The sequence below is a fragment of the Aricia agestis genome, chromosome 19 (assembly GCF_905147365.1).
Source record: "Aricia agestis chromosome 19, ilAriAges1.1, whole genome shotgun sequence".
NCBI classification, from domain to species: Eukaryota; Metazoa; Arthropoda; class Insecta; order Lepidoptera; family Lycaenidae; genus Aricia; species Aricia agestis.
In genome coordinates this window covers 12,414,141-12,433,932 of record NC_056424.1, presented here as the reverse complement: position 1 = coordinate 12,433,932, position 19,792 = coordinate 12,414,141, and the positions used below count along the sequence as shown (strand labels likewise).

The 19,792-nt window shown below is 39.4% G+C and overlaps 1 protein-coding gene across 6 annotated transcripts in view; it reads right to left on the bottom strand.

The window, feature by feature from the left end:
* The window catches only part of LOC121736510 (inositol 1,4,5-trisphosphate receptor), a 69,176-nt gene extending 50,739 nt beyond the window's left edge, over positions 1-18,437 (bottom strand). For all 6 annotated transcript variants that reach the window (XM_042127746.1, XM_042127747.1, XM_042127748.1 and 3 more), the window contains exons 1-4: positions 18,279-18,437; positions 3,655-3,766; positions 1,197-1,267; positions 789-910 (exon numbers count right to left, since the gene is read on the bottom strand). In XM_042127746.1, the coding sequence (XP_041983680.1) occupies positions 789-910; positions 1,197-1,267; positions 3,655-3,737 (276 nt within the window). In that variant the 5' untranslated portion in view covers positions 3,738-3,766; positions 18,279-18,437. The remainder of the gene's footprint in view (positions 1-788; positions 911-1,196; positions 1,268-3,654; positions 3,767-18,278) is intronic.
* Between the last annotated feature and the right edge of the window lie 1,355 nt (positions 18,438-19,792).

Genomic DNA, 19,792 nt, shown 5'->3' with positions numbered 1-19,792 from the left:
AATATGGACAATTTTTTTCCGATGCGTTGATTGGTCAATTGACAAATTGTTGATTTACGGATGAATATGATACGAGTGAAGTTGTTTTGGTACTAGTTATGAATGTTACTTGGAGTTTTTAGTTTATTATTTACGTAGGTGAATTCTTATTATTTTACTATATTTTACAAACGCCATACTAGTAATTGTAGTGACTTGTGTTGTGAGATGTGACTTGTGACAAGTGTTTTGTGGCGCGGAAAACATTTACGTAAAGAAGTAATGTCAAAATTCAATTCACGTTTTAACAAACTCAAATAGTCCGTAGTGTTATTTTACAGCTTTGGAGTAAAACATAAGCTTATATTATAATTTGATTCAAGCTTATATTATATTTTTCCATTGATTTTCGTCAATTTAACACACCAAAATAAGAAACGTTACATAAACGTGCGAGTAGAAGTAGCATTGTATCAGCTTTTTGTTTTGACAGCGCTTGCGCTTGGGCTGAGGTTCAGTAACGTCTCAACTAGCTGTCAAAACGTTAGCGCGATACCGAATCATACCAAAAGCCTATCAACGTCCGAGTTTCATTTGCGCTTCAGTTGAAAAAATTTAGCGCGATTGCCCTGCTGGTTTTCGGCCGGCCACCGTCACGGTAACCGTTGTTCGAGGCATCATTAAAGGCAAGGCAACGCACCTGCAGCTCTTCTAATGTTGGGAGTGTCCATGGGCGACGGCAGTTGTGTTCCATCAGGTGGTCACCTTTGTCACGTTTGCTCGTTTGCCCCCTTATTTTATAAACTCACGTGCAGTCTCTTCAGCAGCCCCGTGTCGGTGTCCGCGTTGGTGTTGGTGGACTGCTTGGCCGTGTTCCAGAACTGCTTCTGCGCCGAGTATCGGTTCATCGGACATATTTTGAACAGGCAATCTGAAATATTATTGGACAATTTATTCAATCCATACTTAATATTATAAATGTGAAAATGTGTCTGTCTGTATGTCTGTTACCTCTTCACGCCTAAACCACTGAACCAATTTGGCTGAAATTTGCTAAAAAAACGCCAAAAAAATCACGTTTGTTGTATAGGAGCTCCCCTAAAATATGGACGGACGGACGGACAAACAGACAGACAGACAGACATGACGAATCTATAAGAGTTGCGTTTTTTGCCATTTGGCTACGGAACCCTAAAAAACAATATGCACAGGCGCACCTCTGAACTTCTTGGGTGGATCCGTCAGCACGCCGGCCTCGGGGCACACCACGCATCTGTCGTCGACCAACCTGAAACAATATCGTTTTTAGCACACTGTCATATTTTATACTATAACTAGATGTCCCGCGCGGCTTCGCCCGCGTAAATTAGAAATTTTACAGAATCCGTAGGTACATTTTCCCATAAAAAATATTTCCCCCGTTTTTCCCACATTTTCTTGAGTTTCTTCTGTCGTATTAGTCTTAGAGTAATAATATAATATAACCTTCTCGATAAATAATGAGTCTTACTGAGATAAGTTTTTAAATCGGACCTGTAGTTTCTGAGATTGACGCATTCAAGCAAACATACTCTTCAGGTTTATAATATTAGGTAGATATAGATTTTTTTTAATTATCGCTTGACAAACTCGAGTCTCGATCTAAAAGACTATGAAATGGTATAATATGGTAGTGATGATGATGATGATGATGATGAAGAATGTAATTTGCATAGTAGCATATGCTTTCTGTTCTTAAAACAACGCCGAAACTCCCAAACTTGTATCTATAAAGAATCAGGAATTCTCTCAGCACCTTCCGAACCACGGTATACCAGGTATATCTCGGTGCAAAATCTTACTTGTTGGTAGCATATGCTTAGAATACTTCTCACGAAACCGAAGTCACCATATGTTTCCCTATAAGTTTTGAGGAGTTCCCTCGATTACTTATGGATCCTTCATCAGATCACCACTTTTCTGAATATAATACCAAATTGGGATGATACCCTATATACCAAAAGAAAAATTTTGAAAATCGGTTAACAAACGGCGGAGTAATCGTTGAATATAAGAAAACGAACATAACACCTCCCCCATTTTGAAAGTCGGTTAAAATTGTAGCCTATGTGTTATTTATTTAATATTTTAATCAGCACATGAATTGAATAACAAAATTTTTTTCAAATTAATCGTAGCACCATCTGTCAGGACAAACTAAAATTGAAATAGAATAATATTGAATGCGATGATAGCGCCGTCCGCCGGATCTAATGTAAAACATTCCAAAATCAACAACTCCTTATAAATAAGAAATTAATTGAAAAAACATTTTCCAGTAGACCAAACTGTAAATCTAAACCATTCTCGAATCTCCACGAACACACACAAAAAATTTCATCAAAATTGGTCCAGTCGTTTAGGAGGAGTTCAGTCACATACACACGCACACAAGAAATATATATATTAAGATATTTTAAAGAAGACAAAATTAGAGATTTAGGATCAATTCCCCCAACGTCTAAACAGCTTGTTAAAATGTCATGTCTTCTCTTTCATTCGTATGAAAAACGAAAGAGGTAAAATGTGATACTCAGCGTTCTGCTGGAATATTTGGGTTTGTCTACTTCATGAAAGGTTGTAAGCAACTTCCAGTGATTTAATCGGTTTTATATTTTGCTTTCTGATTAGTGATTACTGACACTATATAGAGCTTTGGATCGTGTTTTTTTTAATTTCCTAGTATATCATTACTTTTAAATTACATAATATATTACATATAATTTTTCAGCAAATACTTTTTGCAAATGTTTAAAAGGTTTGTTGGTTGTAAATTGTAATGCGTTGCGTGCAGCTTTACCAAACAGACAGACTCTAGAGAAGCAAAGCAATGCAACACACCTGCAGCTGTTCTAAATATGTTGCGAGTGTACATGGGCGACGGTAGTTGCTTTCCATCAGGTGGCCCGTTTGCTCGTTTGCCCCCTTATTTTTACCCGACTACGGCAAAGCAAAAGGAGGGTTATAATTTTGACAGGCTATGTATGTATGTATGTATTTATGTATGTATATTTATGTATGTATGTATGTTCATCTGTTCCCTCGTAACTTCTAAACTACTTATCAGAATTCGACAAATGACATATCATTACAAGCGTCTTAATTGTCCGCTGGTTATAGGCTATATCGGGTTTCACAAAATCTAATGTGGTGCCCTCTAGCGGACAAAACATACAATTAAAATAAAGTTAAGATAAATATGCCGTGCTTGGTATCATTTGAAAGCGCTTTACTTATACGTTTTGAATATATGTATATATTACTAGCATTTGCTTGTGACTTTACCTGTATTCATGGGCTGATTGCATATAATTCACATCTTTTCGTTCATAGCTTCTTTACTACTTATCAGAATAATTAGTTCATCTTTTTTTTATATTATGCGCCAGAAATACACTTTAACACCAAAATTACTTACTTACTATACTTCAGAATAGTATGTATGACATTATTGTCAATTTACAACGAATGCATCTTGGTAGAGTCTACTGTGTCCATTTACTTGCAACTACATTAGCAACTTTGTTCAGTTCAATATTCTGAAAATCTTGTTTTATACTTTTTCAGCGTCGTTTTTTGTCGTAGTTGAGTTTTAGTTTTTTACTTTTTATTATATAAAAAAAGCATTGGACTCACCCCAAGGTGCTGAGGAAGCCGTCGACGGAGCCCTCGGCGTAGAGGGACACGATGTCCCCCAGGTGCAAGAAACTGTCCCCCATCGCGCCGCCCGGTCACCCCCTTGCAACACCTGGAGACAAACATTGAGTCATATAGTCATTGGCATAATATCATGGTCCATTTTATAGGGCAGTGTTCAGCAAACTTTTTGTGTTCAAGGTACAGCTAAAAAAATGAAACATTTTGGAGGCGCACCACAAATTAATCAGCGTGTACGGGGGAGCTATGTTCCGAATTCCCATTCCTATCGTCGATCGTCCTGAGATATTGCCTTTTTTTGGTCCTTAAACTAGGAATATGTAGTTAGAATGACATTTTATGTGGCACACCAATTACACCAGCGTGCCGCGGCACACCTTTTGCGAAACACTGTTCTTTTTATTTTGCCAAAATGTACGGTTCCCGCGCAATAACCGAGTTTTGGCGCAATGGAGTTGCGGTCCTCATCTAAGTAATACTCAAACTCAAACTTTTTATTCAGAATAAATTTTTGCAAATCTTCTCTGAACGTCTACATGATGCCTACCACCGGTTTGGGAACTAGCCCGGCGAGAAGAACAATAGTTTTCTGTATGTAAAGGGCGGCGAAAATGTTCTTTGCCCGGAGCGGCTAAATAGCTGTGGGCCATGTTAAACAGCCTTTACAGTCTCGTATCACTCTCGTCCACTTACTCATCAGTACAGCTCCACCAGCTTCATCAGCAGTTTCAGCATATCGCAGACGAAGTAGAACACGTGCAGTATGATCTTATACCAGGACCGCTTTATGTCTATCAGGTATATACCCACTAGCAGGCCCACTACACCCGCCGCGTAGTAACATGCCTTGTTCTTAATCATCTGAGCATTCAACCTAGTCTTTGTGAGATAGTTCAACACCTAGTCTTTGAGAGATAGTTCAACACCTAGTCTTTGTGAGATAGTTCAACACCTAGTCTATGAGAGAAAGTTCTACACCTAGTCTTTGAGAGATAGTTCAACACCTAGGCTTTGAGAGATAGTTCAACACCTAGTCTTTGTGAGATAGTTCAACACCTAGTCTATGAGAGAAAGTTCTACACCTAGTCTTTGAGAGATAGTTCAACACCTAGGCTTTGAGAGATAGTTCAACACCTAGTCTTTGTGAGATAGTTCAACACCTAGTCTTTGAGAGATAGTTCAACACCTAGTCTTTGTGAGATAGTTCAACACCTAGTCTATGAGAGAAAGTTCTACACCTAGTCTTTGAGAGATAGTTCAACACCTAGGCTTTGAGAGATAGTTCAACACCTAGTCTTTGTGAGATAGTTCAACACCTAGTCTATGAGAGAAAGTTCTACACCTAGTCTTTGAGAGATAGTTCAACACCTAGGCTTTGAGAGATAGTTCAACACCTAGTCTTTGTGAGATAGTTCAACACCTAGTCTATGAGAGAAAGTTCTACACCTAGTCTTTGAGAGATAGTTCAACACCTAGTCTTTGAGAGATAGTTCAACACCTAGTCTTTGTGAGATAGTTCAACACCTAGTCTATGAGAGAAAGTTCTACACCTAGTCTTTGAGAGATAGTTCAACACCTAGGCTTTGAGAGATAGTTCAACACCTAGTCTTTGTGAGATAGTTCAACACCTAGTCTATGAGAGAAAGTTCAACACCTAGTCTTTGAGAGATAGTTCAACACCTAGGCTTTGAGAGATAGTTCAACACCTAGCCTTTGAGAGATAGTTCAACACCTAGCCTTTGAGTGTCAGTGCCAGTTGAGGTAAGATCTGTAGTAAAAGAACCCGTTTGCCCCAACTAACGCGATTTCTGAAAAGAGAATTGTCCTCTACGGTTTTCTTTGAGTTCCACTTCTATCTTTGAAACGTATTTAAGAGGTTGTTTGGAAAAATTAAATCATTGAAGATCTGGGTATTAAACGAACCCGTTTGCCCCAACTAACGCGGTTTTTGTAAAAAGATTTATTGTCCACTACGGTTTTCTATGAGTTCCACTCCTATCTTTAAAACGTGTTTAAGAGGTAGTTTGGAAAAATTTAATCATTGCATTTTTAAGTCGAAACATTTTATTGTAAGTGATTTGTTATTCCTGATTTGGTGCTTCCTAAATAAGGTCCTAGGCCCTCCGCCCTAGCCCAAGACGCCTTTGGTACGGCCTCACGATGCGAGAAGGCTCCGCCTCAAGCCCTAGACTCTAGAGGCTAGAGCCTTAAGACTTTAGTCTAGAGGGGCTCTCTACCACCCCTATAGAGGCTAGAGCCTTAAGACTTTAGTCTAGAGGGGCTCTCTACCACCCCTATACCCCTAACATACGTCAATAGTGACGCTAAAAACATATTGTGTTTATCGCTCTTTGCTCCGTGTAGTTAAAAAAAATCTTTAGTTTGGTTTGTTGTATCTCAGTGACCTCTAACTCCTGTTAACTATCTTTTACAGTCTACTGTATGCAATATGCATAAATATAAGGGGGTATATCATATTAATGATAAAACACATAACATTGCCCATCTATTAGAGAGTACAGTACTGATAAGTGATAACTTATTTATCTTACTCAATTGATCGCTAATGATAACAGATAATCGAAAAAAATAAACTTGGTGTGTAAAACTATTCTAATCGTTATAACTTATAACAAAGAGAATTTTTCACAAAAATGAAACTATAGGAAAAATATTAGTTATGTAAAACAATGTGTCTCTTTGAATACAATACATTAGTTTTCTGTTTTATCATTGTTTAATTAGAAATAAAGTTTGTTTAACCTTTCATTTAGAAATAATTTAATGTTTAATTAATAGTAAGTTATGTAATTTTTATGAAGGAAACCCATTTTATTGTGTCTACTCTACATAGAAGAAAACGTCTTTATTTATTACCGCATTTAATACTTAAATGTTAATTTAGATTAAATTAACGTCATAAATCACTTTTCACTGTGTTTAAATTTGGAACACGCGCGCTACATCATCCTATTTTTTTTTTCAGAATTTTTCGCAGCACATGTTTTTATTAGCGGCCAGTAATCCGGCTTATGACGAGTATTATCTGAAACTAACTTTCGCCCGTCCTATCCAATCAATATGATATGAAGTGGGTGCGTATGCTCAATCAGGCAAAGTATGGGGTGTAGTTTAAAATAGGAACGTCCTGAAGCGTGTTCTGGCGACCTTAAGCTCGCTGACCTATATCGGACCCGCTAAAATAAGTAGAAGGTAGAAGGGACACCTGTGGACCGTGCATGCTTCAGTAATGGCTACATGGGATTTATTTTATTAGCAATCCATATCCATGCTAATATTATAAACGTGAAAGTCTGTCTGTCTGTCTGTCACCTCTTCACGCCCAGACTTGAACCGATTTTGCTGAATTTGGCATGGAGATACTTCGTGTCCCAGGAATGGACATAGGATACTTTTTATCCCGGAAAAATGTACGGTTCCCGCGCGATAAACAAGTTTTGGCGCAACGGAGTTGCGAGCGTCATCTAGTCGAGAAATAATTAAGAAGAGTAAAAATATAACTCCATTATGAAAGATGAGTCTCTTTCCGAGAGTGCCATGTTTTTTCAAATCGCTTTTTTTTTAAACGGGCAAATGGCCCACCACACATTCCCACCACTGCAACTTCTGTGTCGCCAGGATCAACAATGGCAACCAACCACGAAAACCCTTTGATGTGATCTCAAGGGTGCCCGAGGGGCAAGCTAAACCTGTCTTGGGATCCGCAAGACAGGTTTAGTCAGAAGAAAGGTAGGAGGAGTAGAAGAAATCCAATTTCCCTCCCCAAGCAAAGCCAAATTTTCGTGACATTAATGTCCGAACAAAGGGGGTTATTGCAAATCGCTTCTGAGTTCTGACCTATGATGATTATGACAGCAATCAGCATAAACTAAGGTGGTTTCACTTCAAAGGACCAATGACCGATCTTTCGACTCTTGCTCGAAGAAAAATATGGGGGTAGCTACAGACTGGAGAGCAAACTTTCGACACTTGGACTATGAATTTTGACCCAATCTGATCAGTTTAAAACAGAGGTTTCCAAACTTATTTTGTCTACTGCCCACTTTGAGAAAAGAATTTTAAATGCACCAGATGAAATAAATCACCTTCAAAGCCTCTACACAACGACCCCATTTTTTTTTCTGGGTCCCATACCCTTTAGACCTTCAGAGCCCACAAGGGAACGTTACCGCCCACTTTAAGTGCCTGACAGACATACGAACTTAAAGTACGCGGGTTTTAAGTTCGCGAACTTACTCAGTTCGCGTCGGTGATAGACGTACGAACTTTAAGTACGCGGGTTTTAAGTCCGCGAACTTACTCGGCTCGCGTCGGTGACACACGAGTACACTGGGTTACCATGTCGTCGACGGAAGAAGCTTTGTGTTATTTAGGAATTATATCATATTACGTTTTCAAAACTAATAAGAAAAAACTAAATCGAAAAGTTTAAGTGTATACGTACGTACATATTTTTCACACAGATGAAAACCAATTTCGGTTTCGTTTGACAGCTCAAATTGTTGCTCTATTCCGCTAGGTATATTAATAATAATAATAATATAATATCTATGGACGCTTCACACCACGTCAGTCTGGCCCCGTGCTAAGTACCTAAAGGACTTGTGTTACAGGTACCATACAACGGAAATATATTTAATACTTTTATACTATACATATATTTAAGATTTTTATTATATCATACACATATTTAATACACATCCAGACCTGGGAACATTGAAAACTTTTGTGTTCCGTCGGCGGGAATCGAACCCGCGACTTGAGCTACCAACGCGCTCACCACTGAGCCACAGAGGTCGTCATATTAACTTCATGGTACCAAGGAGATTTTATAGTTTGGACAATGAATTTTCTACGTCTACATGTAGGTACACCAGCAGCATCAGCTATCGATGAACACCAATAAATTAATATTTTATTTGATAACATATAAATTGAGATTTAGTTGATTATTAAAGATTTAAAATCAAAAAACGTTTTATTTGACTGAAAAATGTTAGCATATTTTTTATTAAACTTTTTTAATCGGGACTTAAATAAGTCGCGTTAAGTCCCGATTAAAAAAGTTTAATTATAATGCAACGCGAAAGTTTAAAATGTTAGCATAATTTTTAGCATTAATTACGGTAAATTTTAACAGTAGTTTAGCAAATTTTGTATCAGTCGTGTTGGCAACACTGTCTGACGGCTCGCGGCTCGTGGCTCGCGACTCGCAGTGCTGCCAGACGAGTACGAGCTACGAGTAAAATTCCAAGACGGCGAACTTACGCGGCAATATTTAAGTACGCGAACTTTAGGTGACACACAGGCGAGTAAGGTCGTTGAGCCCTAAGTCCGCGTACTTACACGCGTGTCTGTCACCCCCTTTAGGAAAGGCTTAAACAAGCCAAGGCATATAAGCTACAAATCATAACATGATAATTTACATCTATTCTTCTACAAGATTTAAGACTGAAAAAGCTGCTCATTCCTGATGACACTTTACGGAGCGACTGTAGCGAAAGATTTTTCAGGTCAATAGCGACACAAAGAAAACCTCTCATAATAATCGTTTGAAGAGAAAATTAATTTCTATTGTGTTTCAACATTTGCATTTTGTATTATTTTCATGTTTTTTTCCTCTTTTAATTGTTTAATACATATTATATTATATATTCTTGTAACATAATAGATTGCTTAATAACAGCTACAAAGATAGAGTTCATAGATAAAATATGGACCAAATGATTATTAACTTCGAAGAGAAACGTGGGAGAGACATGCTTCGGCACGAATGGGCCGGCTCGACCGAAGTAATACCACGGGCTCACAGAAAACCGACGTGAAACGGTATTTGCGCTGTGTTTCGCAGAGTGAGCGAGTTTACCGGAGGCCCCTGGCCCAATCCCCTACCCTATTCCCTTCCCTACCCTCCCCTATTACCCTATTCCCTCTTAAAAGGCCGGCAACGCTCCTCCAGCTCTTCTGATATGCTGCGAGTGTCCATGGGCGACGGAAGTTGCTTTCCATCAGGCATCAGGTGACCCGTTTGCTCGTTTGCCCTTATTTCATAAAAAAAAGAGCTGGAGTTTGTAAGAAAGTAATTTACATTAGGTATCATTAGAGAACCACAAGTATCATAGCTTCCTTTTTTAAATAGCTACTGTAAAAAATTACTTGGAGGGACCAAGTGTCAGTTATCACGGCTTTTTTGTGTTTTCAGTGAAACGATTGTAAAAAAAAAACAAACGTTGTCTGCGCAGTCAAAATTAGCATAGCTATGTATAATGTAAAACAATTTTTAAATTCAAATATCACGGCGTCGCCATGACATTGAGGCCCGAAGGGTTTTGTGGTCTGTGGTGTGAAACCCGACTGAAATTATGACTAGGCCGTCTGGCGAAGTGGCGATTATAATAGGTTGGCTGCGACGCCGAAACGTTGGATGATAGAGATACTTTGCGGCCTGAATAAAGACAAGAATCAAGACACGTCAATAAAGACATACACGGAAAAATGCATGGTTCCCGCGCGATAAACCGACTCCTACGCAACGAATTTACACGCTAAATCTGCCTATTATAAGTCCAGTAACTTATAAAAGTCCAGGCAAACCGTAGAGCACAATCAACACTTCTACACTACCACTGCACTATCCCAGAAGATACCAACTGAGACACATTGAACACTGAAATCTTCATCAGAACAGGAATTCCGGGAAGTGATAAAGATGAAAGGGAATATGAATGATTGTGGGCCTTGCGAATGTTTACTTGAGCCTCTTTCATGTTGCAATTGCGAGAGCTCACTGCGAAAAATGTTAATGACATTGTTTATGCGCGAAACACAAGCGAAGGTATACTTTGAAGCGCCGAATGACATATAGGCTGATTGGGTGTGTGCGAGCATGGACCAATCCATACTTCTATACTTCCATTTCCATACTAATATTATAAATGCGAAAGTGTGTCTGTCTATCGTGCGAGCGTAAAAGTTTTCTCTTTTTACCAAATAACCCCCTCCTTTTTGGAAGTCGGTTAAAAAAGGTACAATGACACTTTGGTAGTGCCGAACTATAGAGAATAGAAGGTAGTTCGTAAAGAACTATGATTTGACATGAAACCGACTCAAAATCCATTGGATAATTCTATGATAGAATAAAATTATTACACAATGCTAGAGAAGACCAAAATTACTAGTAGAAAGGAGATTTACACTATACATGCACTTTACGTAAAGTACCCCACGTAGTACTGAGCATGTGCGTAAGCCGAGCTAAGCAGTCTCTTATCCTAATCATCTGTCAAAATAATAATATTTGTTTAAATGTTCCATCACAAACTGCGCTCGTTAAGAGGATACACCAGGGGCGAGAGAAATTGAAAATAGGTATTTGAAAATGTATTGCTGTCTCACCAATCTCAAGTCTCCCACCGCAGAGCGCGATAAAGACAACACGACAAAAGTTCTAATAAAAGAACAGAAAATCTTCGATTCGTTGTCCGCTGATTCCTTCTCCAAAACTTAACCGATTTAAGTACTTTTTTCATTAAAAATTAAAGCAAGGCTTGAGCTATGTTCTTATGTTTTCCTTTTTTTGTATATTTTAGCCAGTTTTGTTTTCTGGGTGTTTGAACACAGAGGAAAATCTGGCCATTTTTTTGGGTTTTTGAACGCTCTTATCTTTTTTTATAATAAAATTATGAAAAAAAAGAAAACATAGGGACATGCTAATAGTGGCCATAGATATTCAGGAAAAAAATCATAACTCTACCGGCATTATCCAGGGAGGAAACAGGGGACAACGTTTGTATGGAAAAATGGTGGTGTGGACTCCTCTTAACATGAACAAATAAACTCCGACGAGTGGAGCCACTAAAAACGCGGGCTTTTTCGGGAATCGTTGGACGATTGCGGCATATCCATTGCTTCAGAACATGAGTTTTCCTATTTTCAATTAGGAACCGTTTAAGAACGTAGGAGTACTGCATCTACTATATCTACATAATAACATTAACCAGAAGAAAAAGTGATTTAGATAGCCAATGAGATTTTAGTGATCTCTGTTAAATAAGGAAGTTAAAAGGACACCATATTTTTACAATGCTACGTTAGCCTGCTGTTGCCAATAATAATAATTTATTAGTATTCAGTGCTAGGTACCGATAGGTTATTAGTTATTACATGGTGTAGATGTCATAGGAAAGGTATAAACTATAAAGTTTTATTTGTATGAAACTTGACAAGCTATTCTCGTGTCGGGATGTCTATAAAAATTAAATAAATATACCAAAGAGCTGTAAAAGCACCAGTAAAAAGTTTGATTTACCACCTACTTCCATCTTATTTCTTTTCATTGTACTAAACACCATTACATGAAAGCCTCAACTGAATGACATAAACGTTCTCAAAATCATTGACGAGGTCAACGCCTGTTTAGAGGCCACACAACAGAAAAATGAACAGAAGGAAAAATGTACAGACGCCGACTGGCGAGATATCATTTGATCATTAACTCCGCACCCAAATAACTTTATCATTACATCCGAAATATTCGCTCAATGGCCACCGTGACTCATCATCATCAGCGTGTGGAGATAGATCATCAAATAGATCGAGCAAAATTATGAGATGGAAAGGAAAAGCATTTAAGGTCTCTTTGGTGGGGCAAAGAGTGACCGGGTACACCTAGCCATTTTCACTATTGGTAGGTAGATCTTTATCAGATGTTGACACATTTTTATCGTACACAAGCGCTGATTGTTCGCTACAGGTTTACCAGCGATCTTAAAGTGGTACGTGACCTATCTAAAATCTGATGATGACTGTTACTTCATTATGGTCCAACGAAAGCTTACTAACCTGTAGCGCATCCATCGCAGACACAATAGATTTTCAATTGTTATGCGGCAGCTGGCTGATTGATAGGTTAATGTGTTCTAGCCAGGACATCCTTCGGTCTTACAATGAATCAGAAGAAAGTATGTAGTATGTTATTCTTAGATTCTTAGGCGCATGACCCTTGCATTGGATTCACATGAAGCATACCGTGGCTGAGTAAATTGGCAAGGCCGCGCGCACAATACTGAGAAACGTCCGTGCGCCGGCGCAGACATCCTATAAATTACCACCACAATGCCTCTGTAAGGCTGAGAGTTGAGACTGTATGCGGAAACCCTCCAGCCAGAGACAGAGCTGGTAACACTACAGCATAACACACTGTCCGGAATCTTTCCGGCCGCAGAAAGCGCTGAGAATGATAAACGGCAGGAATAAGGATTTTAATATGAAATACTTTTGCCCTGAGAGAGACCGTCTTACACCTACGCCTGGTGGCTTTCTGGTTTCCAAAACTGACAATAATATTTTTTCGACTGTGTGTGTGTGTGTGTGCCAGTGGCATTAAAGCCAACTGTACCAGACGGAGCTCTGTATCAAAACCACCGGTCCGAACGAAAAGTTTGACGTGTCCTTTGAACATCTCAATGTGGAGACCTTAAAATACATATTGGGCCAGCGCATTGAGCTAGCGCATTGGGCCAACGTGTAGAGGCCTACTTGTCCATCATTTGGGAACTATATTCCATACTCTAGAGTCTACACGCTAGCTCAATGCGTTGCCTCTGTGTGTACAGCCGGCTTTAGCAGACTTCCCGACGTAAAAAATAGTTAAATAAAAGAAGTTAAAATATTGCCAACTTCCATTCAATTCTGCACGTATACATTTTTGAAGTCGTTTGTTTGATTCCACGTACCGTCAATGCACACATTAAACTTCTAGCCTGTACCAATCCCATCGCAATATCAAAGCATACATTCGCGCGCAATCAATCAACAAAACAGTTTATCATTCATGCCAATTAAAAAATAAACAGAGCGATGTGAAGTTGTTATCGTACTCGTTACAGAGCACTTCATTAGCTGTTATTAATTAACAGCACACTGGACTCGTTCTCTACCAATTAGGATCCTAATTCCCAGCAGATGCTTTGGACTTTGCTTTTAAAGATTGTAGTTAGCAGAATGCCCGATCAAAAGAGTTACCTATAATACCAGCAAGGCAATCGCGTTAACTTGAACTGAAACTTGAGCCCAATTTTGATACCTCGAATGCAGTGACGGATAGCCCTTAATGAGATTAAGCAATTGCCTAGGACATCACGTCTGAAGGGGCAGCAGTAGTTGACATATGGATAGGGGGGCCCCCGAGGGGATAGATTTCTTAGGGCATCAAGTAGTCTTAATCCGTCACTGCTCGAAAGTCGCATCGATCTCAAGGCCCCTCTTCACGTAGGGCCATCATGGACATCATCATCATGATATGAGAATCACAGTCCTCGATACGATTATTGTTATGTAGAGTCTGTCAGTATATTATTGTAACAGACAAAACACATTTCTACGATGGTCATGTTTCATGCCTTTCACCTTGCACCTTCATTTTGGACATTGACGTAATAGTAAAGTGCGCAAATGAGCAGACTGTCGTGAATATGCAACAGTTTAAAGCCGACTGATGTTACTACGGGCTTATATAAAATCCAGCGCGAAACCGGTGCTCGTAGGAATATACACCAACCACCGTCTTCTGATCATATAAAAAGACTTTTACAAATCAATTACTACAAAATTAAGCACGCTGTTGCAGTCGACAGCAAAGGTCTGGGACCCAAATCTTATACTTCGAAGATCGCAAGCTGTCTCACTGGCGAAAGCGACAGCATGTGTGCGTCATATTATGTGCGACCGAGACTGCCCGCTTCGATCGCAGGCTCTCTCACTGGCGATAGCGTCAGCATGTGTAGTGTGTACGTCATACGTGCGAGTGAGACTGCCCTATTACTTCGATCGCAGGCTGTCCCACTGGCGAAAGCGACAGCATGTGTACGTCATACGTGCGAGTGAGACTGCCCTATTACTTCGATCGCAGGCTGTCTCACTGGCGATAGCGACAGCATGTGTAGTGTGTACGTCATACGTGCGAGTGAGACTACCCTATTACTTCGATCGCAGGCTGTCTCACTGGCGATAGCGACAGCATGTGTAGTGTGTACGTCATACGTGCGAGTGAGACTGCTCTATTACTTCGATCGCAGGCTCTCACACTGGCGAAAGCGACAGCATGTGTACGTCATACGTGCGAGTGAGACTGCCCTATTACTTCGATCGCAGGCTGTCTCACTGGCGATAGCGACAGCATGTGTAGTGTGTACGTCATACGTGCGAGTGAGACTACCCTATTACTTCGATCGCAGGCTGTCTCACTGGCGATAGCGACAGCATGTGTAGTGTGTACGTCATACGTGCGAGTGAGACTACCCTATTACTTCGATCGCAGGCTGTCTCACTGGCGATAGCGACAGCATGTGTAGTGTGTACGTCATACGTGCGAGTGAGACTGCTCTATTACTTCGATCGCAGGCTCTCACACTGGCGAAAGCGACAGCATGTGTACGTCATACGTGCGAGTGAGACTGCCCTATTACTTCGATCGCAGGCTGTCCCACTGGCGATAGCGACAGCATGTGTACGTCATACGTGCGAGTGAGACTGCCCTATTACTTCGATCGCAGGCTGTCCCACTGGCGATAGCGACAGCATGTGTACGTCATACGTGCGAGTGAGACCGCCCTATTACTTCGATCGCAGGCTGTCGCACTGGCGATAGCGACAGCAAGTGTAGTGTGTACGCCATACGTGCGAGTGAGACTGCCCTATTACTTCGATCGCAGGCTGTCTCACTGGCGATAGCGACAGCATGTGTAGTGTGTACGTCATACGTGCGAGTGAGACTACCCTATTACTTCGATCGCAGGCTGTCTCACTGGCGATAGCGACAGCATGTGTAGTGTGTACGTCATACGTGCGAGTGAGACTGCTCTATTACTTCGATCGCAGGCTCTCACACTGGCGAAAGCGACAGCATGTGTACGTCATACGTGCGAGTGAGACTACCCTATTACTTCGATCGCAGGCTGTCTCACTGGCGATAGCGACAGCATGTGTAGTGTGTACGTCATACGTGCGAGTGAGACTACCCTATTACTTCGATCGCAGGCTGTCTCACTGGCGATAGCGACAGCATGTGTAGTGTGTACGTCATACGTGCGAGTGAGACTGCTCTATTACTTCGATCGCAGGCTCTCACACTGGCGAAAGCGACAGCATGTGTACGTCATACGTGCGAGTGAGACTGCCCTATTACTTCGATCGCAGGCTGTCCCACTGGCGATAGCGACAGCATGTGTACGTCATACGTGCGAGTGAGACTGCCCTATTACTTCGATCGCAGGCTGTCCCACTGGCGATAGCGACAGCATGTGTACGTCATACGTGCGAGTGAGACCGCCCTATTACTTCGATCGCAGGCTGTCGCACTGGCGATAGCGACAGCAAGTGTAGTGTGTACGCCATACGTGCGAGTGAGACTGCCCTATTACTTCGATCGCAGGCTGTCTCACTGGCGATAGCGACAGCATGTGTAGTGTGTTCGTCATACGTGCGAGTGAGACTGCTCTATTACTTCGATCGCAGGCTGTCTCACTGGCGAAAGCGACAGGATATGTTCGTCATACGTGCGAGTGAGACTACCCTATTACTTCGATCGCAGGCTGTCTCACTGGCGAAAGCGACAGCATAATGTGTACGTGATACGTGCGAGTGAGACTGCCCTATTCGATACTCGAAGTATGAGATTCGGGCCCTAGGTGAAAGTAACCAGAAACTTATTTTGGTGAAGTTTACTAAGTTTTGACTTGACATTCCAGTAAAAGGAGGTTATGTAAAAAATGATAGTATCTTTAATCTTGAGGTTTGAGTCAACCTGATGATAGATAATTTTTGGTCTTTTACCCATCTAATTCACAAGGAACATTGTGTTTTTTAAGTGGAGGACCCTTTTGTAATAATATAGTTAGAGTATCAATTACTTTCACTTTATTTTGATCTTAATATTTTAAACAGAAATTGAAATTAAATTAATCTACCAACGGCATGGATAATATGTTGTCATATTTAAATTAGTGACGTTATAGCATGTACTTTTCTTTGTTAATATTTAGATCAAAATATAATTGTACATGCATTGCATACTAATAAAGCAGTTTAAATTGATAATGTGGTTTATTTTACACCAGACAACATATAACATTTAAATGGATTTTATAGCATAACCTTGACCTTCCGATGACTCCAAGTTGCCAAAACATAACATAATAATATGTGGTAGACAATAGTAATTTAAGTAAGAACATTGTAGGTAAATCTTAAAATTAATGGTCCTTGCAGTCCAATGACAATGTTGTGGCCACGTGGTGCTCAGATGACATTAATATGGGGATCAAAATTACAACTTTAACACAAGAGATATCAATTAGGTAACAATCAACAAATAAACAAGGTGTATGGGGCCAGACTGACGTGACGTGATGCACCTATAGATATCATTGTTTTAATTATTATCTAGGGACAATCATAATATTCAAATTGATTATAAACAGGAAACTTTTATTAAAAAAAGATTTTCAGGATGTCTTATCTCACAGTTGTACAGCAGTTTACACACAAATAACAGGAAAGTTAAGTCAAAACTACTGTTGGTTATACCAGATATATTATAACTCCAGGGGGATCTGCTAAAATAAATGTTTTGTGTAGACTGTAGACTCTTGTCAACTAACAACTGGCTCTTTTTTTGGACCTCTTTGTAATAAATAGAGTGTACTGAGGTTAGTGGAACCTCCTTTCCTGCACACTGCGCACAGGTAACACTGACCTGGCTACAAACTCAAAATAAATCAAAGTACAATATATTTTGTGATATTTTGTATACCCTTCCATGCTTTACATGCAGAAATTAATTTCTGCCCATATCCTTCCTTGGGACACATAATAACTCCTAACCAATTTAATCCACATCTCTTTAGCAGTTTAACCCATCAATACCCAAGCGGCAGCCGGCTGCCGCATAACAAGTGAAAATCTATTGTGTCTGCGATACCCACAATGGAGACGTTAAGAAGTAACAGACATACACTGTCTCATTTGTAGTAAAGGTTTAAAATGTTCAAGTTATTTAATGTTTAATATTTTCAATTTAATCAGTAGCTACTGAACATAACCTATACTGACTACAATTATTGTCTTTGCTATGTCTTGTACTTAATTAAAACAGATTTATTTTATTGCTAGCAACAGGTGCATTACACTAAATAAACATGAATTTTTATGTGTTTCCAAAGATTTTCATATTTTTATGGTAATCAGTTCATATTGAAAGAGGTTAAAATTTTGTAGGCAAAATCTAATTAGATTGTAATTACCTTCTCAGTTAACCAAAACCGGTCAAGTTAACTAAATTACATAAAACTGCAAGATTGCGTTGCGTACCAATGTCATTGATAAAAACAAAAAACGTATTTCACAAATGTGGCGATTTTAGTCAACCAGAAATTTATTATTGATTTCGTGTATCGAAAATGTAACTTAGTAGTCAAAAACATAATTAATTTTGTATGTACTTTTCTAATTAGAATTACTTATTTTATTGGGAAAACTTGAGACGGACCGTCTGACATATCAGTGTGAATAAACGAAAGGCTTACCCTTATCATACGCCGCCAACACGCATAAAATGATAACACATAATCACAACAACGTTTTCATGAGATATTTACTTGAGATAATTCGGAAAACACATAAACTTAGACATAAAAATGATAAAACGAACTCCTCTCTCGTTAGAAGGCGCGCCACTGCGCAGAGATACCATACTTAAAAATTATTTTTCCCTAAATATTTTTTATTACCAGGCACAAATATTTCTATTCTTAAAATTTAAAAATATTTTGTTTCCTAATGAATTTTTATTAGGAACACAAATTGTAACAAAAACGGGTTGGTTCAAGAATACGCTAATTTTTGTAAAAAATATTATATAGGGTAAAATAAGTATGTAGTGATTGGACAGTACTAGTCATTGGACAGAGCACAAAAACACAATAATATTATTATTATTGTAAGATTGCTTAAAACTACCTGTTTTTCATGATCAGGCGTTCTATTACTTAACAATAGGCAGCTTTTAAAGCAACCGTAATAATTAATTAAGTGTTTTTGTGCTCTGTCTAATGAATGGTACTGTCCATTTTCTAGTCATATTTACCCTATTAGAATTTATTACTTACTTTGGGCACGTCCATGGGCGTACCCAGGAGGGCAGCCCTGCCCCCCTGGAAGATAAAATAAACGTTAATTTTCCTGGAAAATGGGAATTTGAAACGTTTTACCTACTCTGCAGTCTGCGCTCGAAGTGTTGGAAACATATTTTCAGTCAGATTAATAAAAGTCAATTTTCATGATTTTTTGTTTCAATATACCAGACCACTGACCTCTATAATACACTAGAGGTCAGTGTTCCAAATTGTCACTATGATTTTTTTTATAATAATAATAATATTATCTATAGACGCTTCACACCACGGCAATCTGGCCCCGTGGTAAGTACCTGAAGTACTTGTGTTACGGGTACCAGACAACGGAAATATATTTAATATTTTTATACTATACATAATATTATTTAAGATTTTTATTAGACGATACACATAATATTTAATACACATCCATGACCCAGGAGCTTTGGAAACGTTTTGTTCTATCGGCGGGATTCGAACCCGTGACCCCCGGTTTGAGTTACCAACAGCCCACCAACTGAGCCACAGAGGTCGTCAATTGATTGAATGTCTAATCCATATTAATCTATTATATCTACGAATAATAAAAATATTATTATTATAATTTATAATGAGAAAGTGTCTGTCTGTCCGTCTGCCCGTCCGTCCGTCAGTCCGTCCATCCGTCTGTGATCCGTCTGTCTATCTGTCTCATGTCTGTCTGTCTGTCCGTCCGTCTGTCTATAACCTCTACACCTGTTTTATTGTTCTGTGTTCTACACGCTCAAACCGCTGAACCGATTTTTATGAAGTTTGGTATGGAGATACTTTGAGTCCCGGGAAAGTGTATAGAATACTTTTCATCCCGGAAAATGTAGGCGTCAAACAAAAAGATGAAATGCCGAATGAACTAGCTGTCGGCGTTGATCACAATTCATAAGCAATGA